Source organism: Anastrepha ludens, chromosome 4 (assembly GCF_028408465.1).
Source record: "Anastrepha ludens isolate Willacy chromosome 4, idAnaLude1.1, whole genome shotgun sequence".
Lineage (NCBI taxonomy): Eukaryota > Metazoa > Arthropoda > Insecta > Diptera > Tephritidae > Anastrepha > Anastrepha ludens.
In genome coordinates, this window is record NC_071500.1 from 67,206,094 (window position 1) to 67,224,705 (window position 18,612).

At 37.8% G+C, this 18,612-nt stretch overlaps 1 protein-coding gene and 1 long non-coding RNA gene across 3 annotated transcripts in view; one reads left to right on the top strand and one right to left on the bottom strand.

Moving 5' to 3' along the window:
* LOC128859652 (titin) overlaps positions 1 to 18,612 on the top strand; it is a 144,547-nt gene that overhangs the window by 46,588 nt on the left and 79,347 nt on the right. For both annotated transcript variants that reach the window (XM_054096639.1, XM_054096640.1), the window contains exon 16: positions 12,917 to 18,502. In XM_054096639.1, coding sequence (XP_053952614.1) covers positions 12,917 to 18,502 — 5,586 coding nt within the window. The remainder of the gene's footprint in view (positions 1 to 12,916; positions 18,503 to 18,612) is intronic.
* LOC128859653 (uncharacterized) overlaps positions 8,018 to 18,612 on the bottom strand; it is a 99,948-nt gene continuing 89,353 nt past the window's right edge. Inside the window, exon 5 of the long non-coding RNA XR_008454176.1 lies at positions 8,018 to 8,460. This is a non-coding gene — a long non-coding RNA (uncharacterized LOC128859653). The remainder of the gene's footprint in view (positions 8,461 to 18,612) is intronic.

Consider the following 18,612-nt stretch of genomic DNA (forward strand, 5'->3'; position numbering starts at 1 on the left):
ACTAATCTTTCATAGTCCGATGAATCGTCGAACCACAACTCCGTTGTACTCATTTTCACAAAAAATACTTTTTTTAACTTTTAAAAATGTTGTTAGCAAAGAATTTCAACACAATCGGTTGTTCTTTTATTTTGATTTGCTGTATCAGCTGAGAAAAAATTATCTATTGTAAATGCGTCGAGCGATCGAAATTCACAATAGTCCTATTCTTCAACGAATGAGCACCATAATACCAAATGAAAATTCGTTCGATCAGCACTTTCGACTACTGTCGAAGATCGAATGTTGCTCATAATAAGGGCCATAAATTGCTCACCGAAACGATGACACAGTAAATCCACTGTTTCTCGGGCTGTATGGCAAGTAGCACCATCTTGTTGGAACCAAATGTTGTAAAGATCATGGGCTTCAATTTCTGGTATCAAAACGTCGTTTATCAAGGCGCGATAGCGTTCGCCATTCACGGTTACATTGGCACCAGCCTCGGCTTTGAAGAAATATGGACCGATGATTCCTACAGCCCAAACGGTTGTTTTCAATGGATGTAATGGCTCTTCTTGAATGGCTTTGGATTGCTTACATTTTTTTTTGTTTTATTGAAACGTAACAAAAAATAGCTTAACACCTAGCAAAGCTACTAAGTAATATTTTTCAATATAATTAATTGATAACATAGAAAAAACGCGTCTCGAGACTTGGTTATTCGTAGTTTTCTTGTGTATATGGCTTCTCTAAGTGGCGTCTTCTAGGTGTATACCTTTATTCATGCTTGGTACATCCCCACAACTGGTCGCCGTATGTCCATACTGGCCTTAAAACTTGATTGTAAAGAAGTAATTTGTTTTGTATTGACGGTTTAGAGTTTCTGCCAATCAACCATTTAAGCTTTTTTGATTTTATGTAAATTTCGTTTCGTTTCGCCCAAATAAGGTAATTTAGCTATTAAGTCAAAAATGGGTCTCATCCCTGAACACCATAAGTTGGCCTGAGCGTACAATTGTACGATTTGTAAATGTTGTTGAGTCGCAAGTCTTGATGAAATGATGATGGAATGCCAATGAATACTGAAATGAATATGCATTTATTGTAGTTTGACTCTAGTCACGCTTAATCTGTCAAGAAACCCCTATAGGAAAAAGTATCTCCAATTTGATCACCCTTTACTTAAGGCACTTGAAGGTTTCGTTTTTTTTAAATACGAAAATATCACAAATAAATTAAAGCAAAAAACTCAGATAGTAAATAAACAATATTATCTTAGCGTTATGCGGCGTTTAAGGAAACAAATTCCTCGAAAAATCCAGATCTGAGTAAAAAAAATGTATTTTCACCACTATCCATGAGCCGTTTTAAAATTGGATATATTAGGTGCGCAACTAAGTGCTCGCTGTTTTTTTGATGAAAATACAACTTTATTCTGAAAAAATGGTTACAAGTGAATCATTGAAAGTATTGTCCATCGCTGGTGATTACTTTTTCCCCATTTTCTGGTAGATCTCGTATACCGTCCCGGTAAAACTGTTCATCTTTTGAGGCTATTCACGGATCAAGCCATTTTTTGAATGGAACTGCTGGTCAGCTAGACCATGTGCCGTCGATCGGAACAGGTGATAATCGGACGGCGCTATATCTGGCGGGTGGGGTAGAATTTCCTATTTCAGTGTTTCCAGGTAGGTTTTAACGGGTTTGGCAACGTGAGGCCGAGCGTTGTCATGCTGTAGAATCACTTTTTCATGCCTCTCCGCGTATTGCGGCCGCTTCATTCATTCCATTTTTCATCACCCGTCACGATGCGATGAAGAAACCCCTTCCTTTTTTGCCGCTGGAGCAGTTGTTCATAGGCAAAAAACGACGTTCAACATCCATTGGTTTTAACTCATAAAGAACCCAAGTCCCCTGTTTCTGAATCATTCCCAAAGCATGCAATCGCTTGGAAATGGATTGACGGGTAACTCCTAATACTGAAGCAAGCTCTTCTTGCGCTTGACACCGATCCTCATTGAGCAATGCCTCCAATTCAGCGTCTTCGAAGGTTTTTGGCCTTTCTTCACGCGGACGGTCGTCAACATTAAAATCATCTCCTTTAAAGCGACAGAACCAATCTCGGCACGTTGTTTCACTTAAAGCAGCATCTTCATAAACTTTTTTAGCTCTCGATGCGCTTCAGCAGCCGTTTTTTTCGAACGAAAGAGGAAAATCAACACTTCCCGTAAATGACGATAATTCGGCACAAAATCAGATATTTTCACAAAACCAAAAGTATATGATAACGAAACAAAATCATTAATGTGTCGCAGCAGTTTGGTTACCATATGTCTAAGCTTGGTTTATGACATTTAGGGTATGTTAGACTAGCACATACTGCTGGTGGCATCTATTGACAACCAGCGATAACTTAGTTACGCACCTAATACATATTTTTCGCAACCATTCGTCCAAAAATTAGGCACATTTTATACCACACCTGCAGGACTTCGCTGATTTTTTTCTCTTTCCAAAACACAAATTACCATTTCGAGGCACTCATTTTCAGCCGATGTAAGGAATAAATGAAAAAATGCGGAGAAAATTGTAGCCTATTGGAAATTGAAAGAATGTTTTCACGACTCGATTATTTGTAAGCATAATAAGTATATATGTATATTATGTATGTAAGTATTTTATATAGGAAGGGGTTACTTTTAAGACAATGTGTATATACATACATATGTAAATATCTATTTGAATGAATAATAAATATTTGATACTTTTTACATATGTATGTATGTAAATATCTAACACTTTTTTTAACAGATTGTAAAAGGAAATAATTTGCGTCCTCATTGCTTTCCAGTTGAAATCCAATATATCCATAGAAAATACCCAAAAAACAGTTATCCATCTTTATGGGCATCTGTTAAATGGAATTAAAACTTTGCTTAAAATTTGTCAATTTGTATTTAGCTTTAGCGGTATCTGAATATGTTAGATTATGTGGGAAAAAATTAATACAAAAAAAAATGGGAAAAAAATCTAAGCACCTGGACTACGCTATTTTTAGGTAATGAAAACTGTCATTATTCATATTTTGTCTGCACATACATGAATATGTGTGTATGTACATATGTACGAGCATGTATGGAGATTATTGTTTTAGCTCAGACTTATACAAAATACTTCTAATAATACGACAAAAACTAATTAATGGTGTCAGCGTATTTTATTTTTTCTCATTTTTACAAATGGGAAGAACGAAAATTAAAAAATTCAAGCTAGAAAAATGTAAAAATAATGCTGCAGACTGGGTGTGCAGCTTCTCAAAAAACTTCAAAATTCAAGTAAAATGTTTATGTTGAAATTGGAGCAATCTAACATGCATACATACACGCAACCATAAATATGCTTAAGTAATTGCGCATGTATGTGTGTGTGTACATACAATATATCTGATTGCATACATGAATGCATAATGTAACACAACAGACAATATTTCAAGTCGCAAATGGGGTCACAGAATTATTTTTGTATTTACGACTAGGGAACAAGCAGTCTACAGGGTTTTAATGGTTTTAGATTTGAAAATAAAATGTTCTACTAGGTACATGCTGAAGAGAAAAATCTTAGAGGAAGCATAAATTATGTAGGTACATACATATGCGCATGTACATTCATACATATACATACACATATGCATATTTACAATATAGTATAGTACGTGTTTCTGTAGAAAGAAATATATTTAGTTTAGACTTAAAACAAATGTTTTTGAGTTTTTGGGCATTCAAATTTAGCAACATAAATATTAGGTGAACTTTCTTCCTTTCGTTTCGACTATGAAATCAACACATACATACATATATTTATAGCTATTCTTATGCGAATGGTTTCAACTAGTTTCCTGACTATTTTTCAAAATATAATATATGGAATGCCGGTCCGACTTCAGGATTTCCATTATTTCATCAACATTTTCCACAATTGGCCCACAACACAAAATCAACCCTTTGCTGTTGTATTCGATACTGTATTGAGGGGTTAGGGGTAGTCAGAGGCCCGAAAAAATGGTTTTCAATAATTTTTTTTTTGCTAGTCGATTGTTTTATTTTCCAAAAATAAAAACATAGAATTAATACATCACGACTTGACATTTCGACTTGACTTTAGCAAAATTAAAAAAAAATGCTTAATTGTAAGAGTTATCGCTTTTTGTGTGGAGCCCGTTTCTCCAGAAGTTCCTTGCGGTGATCATCACAAGACCTTGGAGCTTCGTCTAAAATCAATCGGACAAGAGAAATTAGTTTTATCAATAGATAATCTTGTGCCCGATCGAAAATTTTTTTTCAAAGTTTCTCAGATTTTCGAGAAAAAAAACCGAGAATTCATCCTTTACAAAAAATAGACATTTTTGAAAAAAAAACTCCTTTCATCAGGCACGAGTTTTTTATATTTTTCAAAAGCGGTATAAATTTTATTGAAATCTTCCAAGCGGTTTTTTAATTACAGTGATCACAGGTTCCAAAAACATAGATTTGAGGAAAACGCATTTAAAGTTTTGCTATCGGCTTATGTAGAGTTATACGCCCTCTATTAATTGTTGAATAACTCGAAAAGTATTTGTCGGAGTCACTTCAAATTTTCACACAATATTTTTAAGATATTATACTTTACGAAAATGTACAATAATAAAAATCCCGACAGTCAAAGAACTTTTTTTAAGGGTTACATTATCTTAAAATCTCCTTATAGTATAACCCAAAGTAATGTAAGGATCGTGAGATGTGGTCCCCTAAAGACATCTAGCTGAAAACACTAAAAACTTTTTCAACGAAATTTTTATCTACTGGGCATCTCCAGATTCTATTCAAGATAACCTATTCTGATATTTTATATCCATTGTGAATTGTTAATTAGGCTAGTAACTGTTTTCGTTTCAGTAATACATCAAATATTGACTTGATTTATTTTTGGACTTTAAAAACTAATAGTTCTTTAGACTGTTCATGCGAACTTCATGCGCTAAATATAAGTTGGGAAAAGTGGTAGCTTCCGCTGTTCAATAATTTTTGGCTTCACATTCAGGCTAAATGACACTAAATGCATTGTAAGTATACTTGTCCCAAATTTGGTAGAGTTCAATAAAGTTACTTTACATGCATTTGAGCATTGATACGGTAGCATTTTTAAAACTTGGCGCTTCCACCCTTTTTGAGTGTTTGGCCGAGCTCTTCCTCCTATATGTGGTGTGCGTCTTGATGCTGTTCCGCAAATGGAGGGACCTACGATTTCAAGCCGACTCTGAACAGCAGATATTTTTTATGAGAAGCTTTTTCAGAAATTGCCGTGGAGGTTCGCCATTACCTGCCAAGGGGCGACCGCTATTAGAAAAAAACTTGTTCTATCATTTTAGTATTTCATGCACGGATATTCGAGCTTATGCACTTCCAAATGGTAGCCACGCGCTAACCATTCGACTACGACGTCCGCCTTTTACGTACTCGAAATTCTAATCATATTAAATGTATTATTTTGTGGGTACAGCACTTAACGTTAAAAGCGAGCGAGAATGTTGTTGGCTATGGGGTATGGTATGAATTATAAAAAAAAATAGCAAAGGAAGATTTAGTTAGAGGAAAATGATAAAAGCACAAACATACACTTATACTTGTACAGTTAAACTTAGCAGCTAAACTAAAAATCATTTTAAATTGCCATTATTGATGCTGATATCAGTTTTTCATTGCAAATTAGGTGTCAACAAACTTGTGTACGTTTGTATGTAAGGCGTTTTTCAATAGGTGCCCTTCAACTTTTTTCCGATAGGGAGGGCGAACGACGCAATATTTTTTATTTTTCGCTTGTCATTTGTAAACTTCATTAGTATACATTTCATCATGGAACGCTACACACTTGAGCAACGCTTGCAAATCATTGAATTTAATTATAAAAATGCGTGTTCTGTTAAGAAAGTTTAAAGTCGAAAAATCATCTTCAGTGATGAAGCTCACTTTTGGCTCAATGGCTTTGTCAACAAGCAAAATATGCGTTACTGGGCAGAAAGCAATCCACACGTGATTCATGAGGCACCGTTGCATCCCGAAAAAATCACTGTTTGGTGCGGTTTACATGCCGGCGGCGTAATTGGCCCATATTTTTTCGTTGACGAGAACGATCGCCACGTTACTGTGAATGGAAATCGATACCGCGACATGATAAACGATTATTTTTGGCCGCAATTGAATGGTATGGACTTAGACGACATGTGGTTTCAACAGGACGGGGCCACAAGCCACACAGCACACGCTACAATTGATTTGTTGAAGAGTAAGTTCGATGAGCGCATTATTTCCAGAAATGGACCGGTCGAATGGCCGCCGCGCTCGTGTGATTTGACGCCTCTAGACTATTTTCTTTGGGGTTATGTGAAGTCAGTGGTCTACAGTAACAAGTTGGCGACGATTTGTGAGCTCAGAGCCAATATTGAACGCGAAATTGCTGGAATTTCGGCCGATTTATGCAAAAGAGTGGTCGAATATTGGGTTCAACGATTGGACTTCGTAAAACGTGCACGCGGTGGTCATGCAAAAGATATCGAATTTCATACTTAAATGTATATGTTCAAACTCGATTAAAAAAAAATTAGTTAAAAAAGTCAAACCGTTTGTGTTTTATTCAAAAAAAAAAGTTGAAGCGCTCTTACTGAAAAACGCTTTATATAAATATAAATATATAAATATCTGCTCTAGCTGATACTTCTATATTAATTAGAAAAGCTGCTAAAAGGTTAAGATATCTGAAATTGTGCCAATGATTTATACAGTTGGAATACTTGAGTAAACAGCCTAAAGCAGTATGCATCTCATAAATACGAGTATGTCAGGCAGATGAGCTTGAAGAGAAATATTTCTTAATAACACATTAATGGTCATACATTTTTGCATCGAAAAAAAAAATTATTTTCAAATTTAAATTCTCATTCAAGGGCCATGAAATATTGTATATAATATAAAATATAAAATATGCGATGTACTTAGAAATAATAACTTTTTGGCAACCAATCCAACTGTAGCCACCTTTAGCTGCATATGAAAATTCATATGCAATTACGCATAAATGAAGACATCATTGGTTTAATAAATAAACTAAATAATTATTTGCATACACCTAAATGCCCAAAATATATACATATAACACCCTATAAATTTGGCTTATTGGCCACCTGTGAGATAAAAAATATTGAATCACTTTAAACTACTCGTGTGTATATAATTTTATACATAATTCATGTTTATGAACCACTTCTCCATATATATAGATATATCACACATAGATATATATCTGTTTAATATACATATATATACCTACATATATCTACAATATGTCTCAGAGTTAATTTTAGTAAATGGACTAATAATGTCTTACCTGGGCCGAGTGAGCAATTCGATTTGCTTTTGAAACAAAATTTTTTCTTTTTAATAAAAAATGTTCAAATAGTCATGCTACTATTTTTAAATTCTCGCAGGCACCCTGTATATGTGGATTTTATGTATCTACATTAGCTTATATTTGCTTTCGTCTATATAACATGTACACATACATATATTTTTAATATGAAATAAAGGTTAAGTCACTCACCTGTGCAAATTAGGGATGGGCACGCTTTTCGAAAAATCGGATTTCGATTAATCGCAGTTTCTTATATAAGTTTTTTTTTTTTAATCTGGATTGATGCATTTTGCTTCACTTTCATAACCTTCTGTACATAGGTAGTTGCCAATAGAATGATTGTAATATTTACTATATCAAGCATCCCACGCTTTTAACTCTAATTTGAATTATTCTATTTGTATCTTAATTTTTGTTATAATTCTGTTCTGAGGTAGTTGACTATGACTGATAGTTCGATTTGCTATTACTTCATTATAGGTCTCTTTGTCATTAAAATTTATTTTCTACTTTTTAGTTCGATTAGCAATAAAAGCGTGTTTTTTAGTTTTTTTAAACTATTTTTTATTTACCATTACATAAATGAATGGAAGATATTGAAGAGAGTTAGATAATTCTAATTATGAAAGGCACACACATTTCCTTTTGTGTATGAAAGTGGAATAAAACAACAAGCTCTGCGTGAAGTATTCACAGAATTGTTTTTTCCTATTTCATGCGCATCGAACATGGAAGCGTTCAAGTGTACGCCGCTGCATAGATTATAGCCTGGGTTAAACCAACTTAAAGAGTTATCGGTCCATTGTAGCTTATTGACGTTAGCATTTGGCCACAGAATAAATCATAAGACAAATTCTAACGGCGTCAAATCACATGAACTTAGTGGCAAATACGATTGGTAACTTGCCATGACGATTTGGCATCAATGATTAAATACAAAATAATAGATTTGTTAGATGCCGCCAAAGCAGCATGGTGCCAACAGCGAGCCTTTCCTATTAGATCATCCATTATTTTTGTAATCGTCCATTGAACTTGCTATAAAATATGAAATTAAATAAAAAAGCTTTATAACTATCGCAACTTTGAACGAAACAATAAAATTAATTCAAGAACAAGTTGGATACAATTTGTCAAAATAGATTTTAATTTTGGAATTCCTATAAAATAAGCGTAACGTAGAAAGTTGTTTACGTGATGAAGTTAGAAATTTCAAATATTTATTATTGTATTTCATAATCTAAATAGACAAATAAAATAGTGTTAAGGTTTTTTGGATATTAAATGGCTTTCAAAACATACAGACGTCCGCTGACCTGTGCGCAAATTGTGTGGGAGGTGAGATTATTTATGTAGAATTAATTGAAATGATTTACAAGTATTTGTATGAAACGTTTTGTAGATATGTATGTCATATGTTATCGTAAAATTAGACACACTAAAAACATTTCAACTTGAAATTACAAATTACTCAAAATGTAAAAATCTAACACATTTTATATTATTTTGTGCCCAAGTGAAAGGTAATTAAATTTCATTAATTCAATGAACTCATAAAGGATATTGAAATTTTTTTCTTTCACATGTACACGAGAATTAATTAGAATTAAACTAAAAACCCCGAATATGACATGAGCAAGCAATCACGGGAGCATCTGTCATTATAGGCAGTAATTTTCGAATAGTTTTTGAAGATTTTATACCTTATGTCACGAATGATGTTGGGGTCAATAGTGGTTTATAGGGCTGCAAATTTTTGTTGTTGAATGGTTTCTGTGACTTCAAATACATAGTTCACAAGGCTCAGGTTTTTTTTTGTTTGTTTGTGGGAGGGAAGGACAAAAATGTCAGAAACATTTAATTGATGCCGTCGCGCCAATGATATTTGGAGCACGCTCCCACTAAAACAGACCTCCCCTCTTCGGCTGATTTCCACCCCGGGACCGCATTTGCACTCTACAACGAGTGTGAATCCGTGATTGTGGATAAAAACCACAAAAGCAACCTGCGTCGAGGCTCTCTACCTATGACGTATGGAGATTATACGTCGGTGATACTTTTCATTCCTCCATTAAGAAATAAATGAAACTTCGAAAGTGTGCGGTAATGTCGTGTGCATCACCGTCTTGTCTGCATATGATATGTAGCACTTGTCGGGAAGTTCAGTGTGATCAGACGCGGCACAGGGCGTTAATATTATTTTGCTCCAGCTTCCGGTACTGAAACAGCTCTATTGTTCGCATTTCTTCGTCCTGCTTGTGTAGCGTACGCAATACTTTCTTGGAAAACTTGCATACAGCATCCCTACAATGTTTTGAAATGCACTTACTGCCAGTTAAATTAGTCTCAGTTTGCTGTCTTCAAAAGATAATGGCTAACTCCTCATGTTCTCTTGGGAATCTTGGATAGTAGACGAGTACGTGTCGTGCGCCTTCAACATTCTCTGGGCAGGTAAGGCTGACTGGTGAAGCGGAGAGTATCTGGGAGAGGAAGTAATCCACTTCTCCGCGTCTTCGCCGTAACCACGTGTTAAGGTTAGGTATAAGTTTCGTGCTTCCAGCGGCCTTTAGAAGAATAATCCCATCTTCGCTGTCATTCGCTGTACCAACTTTTGGCCCCTTGTAGGTTTGGGACCTTGCCTTGGATAGAGACGGTTTAGTTCACGTGCTCGGATATCCAGTGGAATTTTTCCCGCAATCACGCAAATTGCATCATCACATACTGTCCGATATGCACAGGCTACTAGCAAACCTGCCTGGCCCCTCGTGGGTGTGTTTCTAGGGCTTGGGACCAAATGGGAGCGGCATATAACCGGATGGAGTCTGTCACAGTAGACAGAAAACTCCTTCTTGCACCTTGGGCTCCCCCATTGTTCGGCAGCAACCGTGTTAGAGCATTTGCAGCTACGGCGCCTTTCGTACTGACTTTCACCGAGTGCTCTCTGAAGGTCTTGCGCGAGTCAATCATAACCCCTAATTACTGCACAGTCGGCCTGGACTGGATGTTGAGACCTCCGACATTTACCGTCAAGAGCTAGCTGGCGATTGACATAGTATAACCAGCACTCAATCCTCGCTATCGCATCGTTGCAGGTGAGTTGCACAGCAATGACTTGTTTCCCCGTTACAATCAACTCAATACCGTCTGCGTATCCTACCAGTGTCGCATTCATGGGAAGCTCCATTTTGGGGATGCCATCGTACATTGCGTTCCACAAAGTGGGACCGAGAAACGAGCCTTGCGGTACTCCGCCTGTCACTGTGTATTTTTGTAGTCCGCCATCTGTGTCGTATTCAAGAGTCCTGTCATCGAAATAGCTCCGGATAATCCACAGGCTGAATCACAAGGCTAAAATTAAATGATTTTAGGGACCCATGCGAAGGCGCCTGCAAGAAATTGATTACTTCGTGAGTAGTATGGCTAATGGCACTGCACTGCTGAAAGTGAAGGTTTTTCAGGGCAAAAGCGAGCCGCAATACTTCTTAAGGGGTAACACCACTGTAGAAATTTCAAAAAATTGATTATTTTTTTATAAGCTTAAAAAATTCTTTGAACCTTTTAAAATACAGAACAAAAAGTTTTATACGTTACCGAAGTTTATTTCACAAATATTTTAAGCTTTTAATCAAGCGTTAGTGACTGCTACCTAACGACTTCTCAAAATTTCCAAACTTTAAACGCGTTTTTCTCAAAACACGTTTTCTGAAATTGGCACGCAGCATAACTCAAACAATTTTTAATATTTTTAATCAGGTTTTTCACTACGTCTGTATAATAACCTTCTTAAGAGAAGAGCGTAGGGGATTTTCGATAGATTAATTTAAACGATTGTTATAATTATTTAAGTGCCGTTTTTTTAGTCCAAAATAGAATTTTTCCTTCAAATGCTTGCTAATTCCACAAAAATAAATATTTTTTAAATCCCCTACGTGTTTCTCTAGCTATTTTTATCTAGATTAAGAAAAAAAATGTTTCTTTGTTCCAGATTAAAACTTGCACCCTCTGTGCTGCGTGCCGCGGAGCTCCTTCAAGAGAAACCACATTACAAAAATGTCTCCAATGCCGCCATTTTGTAAAATTTTTCGATCAAACTTTGTAGTTTTGTATTTTAGTATATAAGTAATAACTTCCCAAATCAGAGTGATTCCTTTCCCTTTCCTTCTGTACAAAAAAATTCTTTAAAAATCGTGTTTATTTTACGCGTGTACAGTGGTGTTACCCCTTAATGAACAAAGATTTTAGAAATTAATCGAATCAACTATCAAAGTATAAAATTAAAATTTATAAAAATGCTCTTTTTTTATCTACATTCTATCGCTAGTAGTCTGTGACTCGTACTAGTTAATAAAATAGTTTATTTTTCTCCCGCTTCAAATGCTTGTAGCAGAATTTAAAAGTCGAGTTTTTTTCTGTCGTTGAAAGTATTTAACCCATTAAGTTAGACTGTGTGACCGTTCGAAAGTTTTGTATTCGAATGTAAAGGGCAACCCCTTCGAACTTTCGCGCCTTTTCACTAAAAGTAATTTTTCACTCCTGCCTAATAAATTTGTACTTACTAAATGCCCTACTTTATTTAAAATATGGGCAAAGCAAGTTAAAATGGAATTACACAAACAGGTCGTCAAAGATGCACTCTATAGCCCGCTTGTTATCTCATCGCATTCAATCATAACCAAGGCACAAAGCGGTAACACAGTTCGCGAATAACGGGCCGGTAGTATTTGGGGCAAAGACAAATCCGTCCGGCTGTAAACTACGCCGAGCATCAGATAGAACACCGCAGTTTAGGTATGCGTTCGATGTGATAAGGCTTATAGTATAACTCATTTAATGGCGAGACTTTTCGGCTCCTATACGAGTACACATCTACATTCAGCTATTAGAACTAAAATCCGAGATCTCACCATACATACGTTAATCGCTGGCCCTGACGGGATATCGACAAGCAGTAGATGGTATTCATCAAGAGACCAAAAACTCTACTACTTCTTCACATACCGTGAACGATACTACCCACGTCTTTAACCTTAAACTTAAACACTTAAACCAACTTGTCCAATCACCCTTTCTCTCTTGTTCGACTCCATTAAAACGGCACATTCCTTGGGTATAATGTTACAAACCTCCCTGTTCCCATAATTTTCGATAAAAATTGTATAGAGGGCCATGAATCCATTGTTTTCTTGTATCATATGTTTTGATATTTGTAGGCATCGACAACAACATAAAATCATACGTTGAAAACAATTTTTATCAAGATTATGAAGACAAAAAAATTCAAAAAGTTTGTAAGTATTTAAAATTTTCTAAGCAAACATCAGCCTTGCTATTTGCTACTAAAACGCTGTCTTTTAACTATGCGCAGCCAATTAAAGGGAATTCATTTTTAAATACTACATGAACGTGGACTTGCTTAGACTTTCTTGCTATAAACTGGAAAAATGTATGTATACTTTTTTTATACATAGCTAATAATCCTTTATGAAATTTCTAGAGCGACGCATTTCGGCCTATCAATTACGTCCCATCGATTCCGGTGACGATGAAACCTCATCGTCAGGGAAAGAAGACAGCTCGCCAGAGTCCCCTCATCCACAACAACAGCCCGGCCCACCACAGTATGGTCAATATTTGGCCATCAATGGGCAAACACCTCATCAGGGACGTGCACGCACCAAGAAGCCTCGCAGTAAATCATTACAACCGCAATCAAATATTGTACCCTGGCGCAAATCATCTCGACCTAGACGTGGTCGTTCTTTAGATAAACAACCCTTCTTCCCCGGTTACAAACCGGAACCAATTAAGTCATGGACTGAGGAAACTATAAGTCTAAAACCAACACCAATCGAAAAGAAAGTAATTAAAAAATTAGAGGCAGCTACAGTTGAGCTCAAGTCCATTAAGGATCAACGTAATCAAGGTTTGATGAGCATTGGCGAAACACTTGATAAAATTATAGCCGGCAAGACTGAAAAGGAAGCCATTCCATGGGTAGTGATGCGTGACAAATTGAAACATGTCGAAAGTGTGCAAAAACAATTAGATAAATTCGATTTGGATGAAGTATACTTACGACCGATCGAACAGCCAATACTCACAGACCAACAAGCACCACAACAGGCGCAACAAGAGCAAATCGAACGAACCAAAGAGATTCAACGACTACGCAGTATGGAGAGTATTGAAATTACCGAGATGACAGAACAGATCGAAAAATTAATAACGAAACATCAAAAGGAGGGCACTATTCCATGGAAGGAAATGCGTCAACAATTGAAGAGTGTACAACGTGTTCATAATGAAATCGAGAAGTTCAAAATTGAAGAAGTTGAATTACGCCATCTGCAGGCACAAACCACAACTACAGACGAAGTGAGCAGCGCAACTCACAGCACTGCCTATATGACTGTGGATGAAAGCTCAAAAGGATCCATACAAAAAGTTCTTCGCAAGGAGGATATCCAACAGTATGGTGAAGATGTCACCGATATTCATAAGCAACAATACATCATAAGTGAAGATATTAATATGCTGAGTGTTGCCGAGCGTGAGAAGCTTGAGGCTCAACGTATCATTCAGCAACAGCAAGCAGTAAACTGGCGCCAAGGACGAAAGGTCCCAACGTTGCAACCTCTTACTTCAATTGAGGATACTTCAATATTAAAGACAGGGGTCACGACTCAAGAACAGCTCACACAAAATTTACAACAGCAAAAATACACTACTGTTGAAGACACAAAAATGATGAGCATAGAGGAGTATGAGCATCTTCAAATGATGAAGCGTACACAAGAAGATAAGGCGGTCGAATGGCGTCAACCCAGACAAAGACAAGAGTATCAAGAAGTTGAGGATTCTACCAGACTTACAATGCAAGAGCGCCAAGATACTGAGGAACAACAATTCGCGCAACCACAGCCCACTACATGGGATCGTGGCAGAAAGAAGTCGCAGCCTAAACAGGTGCAACCTCAAGTGCCACAACCCGCTGAACAATATCCAGAACAGCTCAAAACATACGAGGAAGCTGTTGATATACTACCCGAAGAGGCTGTGCCAGCAAAACCAACCGAGCAGCCATCGGCAGTCATGTGGGAACGAGGTAGAAAGAAGGTCATTACGCAACAACAACAAATCGATGAAATTCGGCAAGTCACTGAGGTAGCACAGCAGCAGTTGGTGGATCAACAGCAAATTGAGGAAGAGCAACATATTCTTGAAGTAGCCAAGAAGACTACCCAACGTAAAATACTTGCTCCTCGTGAGCCTGAACAGAAGGTAGAACAAGTTGTACTAAAGCCTACCCCCAGGCCACGACCCAAATTGCCACAAAAGACAGAAGAAGTTCAAATTCAACCACTGAAACGCACACAGGCTTCACAAAAGTTTGAAGAACAACCGACGCGTGCTTTTGAGGAAGCTGTAGACACACTTGAAGTAGAGGAAACCCCGCAGCAACCAGAGCCACTACAGCCTGTAATGTGGGAACGAGGAAAAGGAAAACCAAAAAGAGCAGACGAAGAAATTTCTGAACAGCCAACAAAAGCTTATGAAGAAGCAGTGGATGAAATTTCAGAGCAAGCTTTACCACAACAACCAGAGCAGCCGCAACCAATATTGTGGGAACGTGGCAAGAAGAAACCAACGGTTCAATCACAGGAAGTGCGACAGGTAGAACAACAACAACAAACAATTGTAGAAGAAACAACTGCAGCAGATGTTAAGAAAGTTTCACGTAAAGTAATTCCACAGGAACCAGAGCAAAAAGTGGAGCAGGTCGTACTTAAACCAACACCCAGGCAGAAGCCCAAAGAAACGCCTAAAGCAGAGGAAGTGCAACTTAAACCAGCCAAACGGCCGCAGCCATCATTGGCCGCAGAAGCAGAACAACAGAAACCAATTCAAGCATACGAGGAAGCTGTTGACGAACTTCCAGAAGGGACACAGCCCCAACAGCCAGAGAAACAAGAACAACCAGTTTTATGGGAACGTGGCAAAAAGAAGCCGAGCAAACTTGCCGAACAAAAGGTGGAAGAACAACCCTCAAAAGCATTTGAAGAAGCTGTGGACGAAATTGTTGAGCAACCTCAAGAGATTGGAGAAGTTGTGCGGAAAGAGCAAGAATCTATTTCGGAAGAACTTGCTATTGTTGAAGAAACTAAAAAGAAGACTCTTCGCAAAATAATTCCTCAAGAGCCAGAACAAAAGATGGAGGAAGTGGTCCTCAAACCAACTCCTAGACATAAGCCAAAAGAAGCGCCCAAACCAGAGGAAGTTCAACTGAAACCTCAGCAGAAACAAATTGCCGCAGAAAAACCTCAACAGCCCACAAAAACATTTGAGGAGGCTGTTGATGAAATAAAAGAAGTAGCTCAAACAGAAGAACAACCAGAACCAGTCATGTGGGAACGTGGAAAGAAAAAGCCTGCCAAGATTACTAAAGATAAGCACGAAGAGGTGTTAGTTCCAGCACAAGAAGAAGTGGTGGACACTTTAGAGGAACCACAACCTGAGCAACCAGAAGAGAAGCCAGTACTATGGGAACGTGGAAAAAAGAAACCGAAAACACCAAAGGAGGAAGAAGTTGAAATTATCGAAACACAAAAAGACGAATTAAAAGAACAAGATGTAGTTGAGAAGAAAAAGATTAAGAAAATTAAAAAGAGACCTAGTGTTGCGGACGAATTGGAAGCTGAGCCAAAGGTTGAAGAAGAAGAAACCGTTGAAGAAATACCAGAAGAAACACAACCAACGATTGAAGAAACTGAGCAGGAGGTAGAAACAACAGATGTTGTTGAGAAAAAGGCAAAGAGAAAGCTAAAGAAACCAAAGTCGAAGCAGGATGAAGAAATTTTAATAACTGAAGCTCCAGAAGAAGTAGACGAAGAAACTACAGAAGACATTATGTTAGAAGAAACTATGGAAGATAAGAAACGAAAGATCAAAAAGGTTAAGAAACCTAAAAAGGACAAGACTGAGGACGATGTTCTAGAAATTCAACCCGAAGAAGAGCAAATAGAGGAAGAACTTAAACCAGAAGAAACCGTCCCACAGGACAAGCCGCCAATTAAGCGCAAGAGTATCAAACCAGAAGAGCCTGAACAGGTCGAAAAGGTTACCCTCAAACCAGTGCCACGCAAGCAGTTACCGAAGCCGGAGCAAGAGAAGCCAGAAGAGGTTACATTGAAGCCAATCAAAAGACTCTCCACTTCAGAAGATGTGCAAAAACCAACAGTAACAGAGATTGATTCTTATGAAGAAGTACCTAAAAAGATCGTTGAAGAAGTCATCGAAGAGGTCACCAAGAAACGCATTAAGAAGAAAAAACCAAAGAAGAAGACAGTTGAAGAGGGAGAGGTAGAGGAAAGCGAGCAGCCCACAGAAGAAGTAGAGCAAGAAGAGGAAGAAGACATACCGATCCAAGAAATTGAAGAACAGCCTCTACAAGAAGTAGTGGAAATACCAGAAACTACTCCTCAACCCAAAACAAAGCCGACGGCAATTCCCATAGAAGAGAAGGTCGAAGAAGTTACCCTCAAGCCCATCAGGAAAACTAAAAAGGAAATTCCTGAAGAACAAATGATTGAGGAAGTGAAACTTAAACCAGTAAAGCGGCCGCAACAAGTGCCAGAGGAACAGAAACTAGAAGAAATTGTTCTACAACATGTCGAAAAACAAGATGAAGAAATTATAGTTGAAGAAAAGAAAAAGGCAAAGAGAGTCAAGAAGCCAAAAACAGAAGAACTTCCAGAAATTCCAGATATAGAACCTGTGCAACTTGAAGAAGCTGAACATTTTGATATTGAAAAGGAGCCCATTGTAAAGGAACCACAACCGCAAGTACCATGGAAACGTGGTGAAAAGAAGAAGCCTGTTGAGGAACCTATTGAAGAGAAACAATGGCCTAAGGGTAAAAGGAAACCACTACCCGAGGAACAGCCAGAAGAAGTAGCACTCAAGCCAATACCACAAAAACCAAAAGAGGAACCAGAGAAGCCGATCAAAGAAGTTTCTGCTCCAAAATTGATAACCGAAGAACGACCACAGCCAGAAGATCAGGAACTCGAAATTACACCTATACCCGCTGAAGATGAAGTCAAGGACGAGAAGCCAAAGAAAGAAAAGAAAAAGAAGCCCAAAATACGTAAAGCAACTCCGTCAGTTGATGAAATATCTGAAGAAACGGCTGAACCATTCAATGAGCCAATCACTGAAGAAGATCAAGTGGACGAAATTCCCATTGACGAGATCAAAGAAGTGGCTGTTTCTGAAGAAATTCTTCCAGAAGAAGAAGTCGCACCAACCGAAGATATACTTACCACCAAACAAAAAGCTCATAAGAAACGTACGAAACGCCTAAAGGATGCATCTCTCGAAGAGCAACCAACGCTGCTCGAAGCAGAAATAGTGGATCTTGAAGCCGAAGAGATAATCACACAAGAATCTTCACAAGAAATCTCACAAAAGACCATTACACTTAAAAAGACTGATGACAATCGTCCCCAGTACATCACTACCGAGCAATTAATTGAGCTCGATGTGGACGATGTACGTCGAGATATTGACATGAAGATAACATCAAATATTGTTAAGAAAGAAACCCGACGTACCATACTGGATGATAGTCAGCCGTTACCCGAACTTGAATTAATAACACAAAAACGTATCCAAGAGGGTATCGATATGTTGCCCGATGAAGAATTGATCGAAGATCAAACCGTACCCCAGAAGGAAGAGACCACAACATCTGAAGTGCAACGACAAGAACGTAAGCTGGTGCGCAAAAAGAAGAAGGAAATCAAACCACCTCGAATTACCGAAAAATTGCGTCCAGTTATGTGTACTCCCGAGGCGCCGACAGAATTGGAGTGTAAAATTGAGGGCACACCATTCCCAGAAATCAGTTGGTACTTCAACGATGTGCTTTTATTCGCTTCGGAGAAATATGAAATAACGGTAATGGAAGACGTGGCCAAATTAAAGATCGCCAAGGTTACGCCCAGCGATGTTGGAGTGTACACCTGCGAAGCACGCAACGAGGCCGGAGTCGCAACGAGTCGAGCCAACATAACTTTAGGTGAGTACGCAAACGAAGTGTTATATAAAAGTAAGAAAAAAAAAAGTTATGCGCATTCGAGATACATTGAACGTTGTGGGATGTATCTAACAATGTGCACCAGCTTCCGA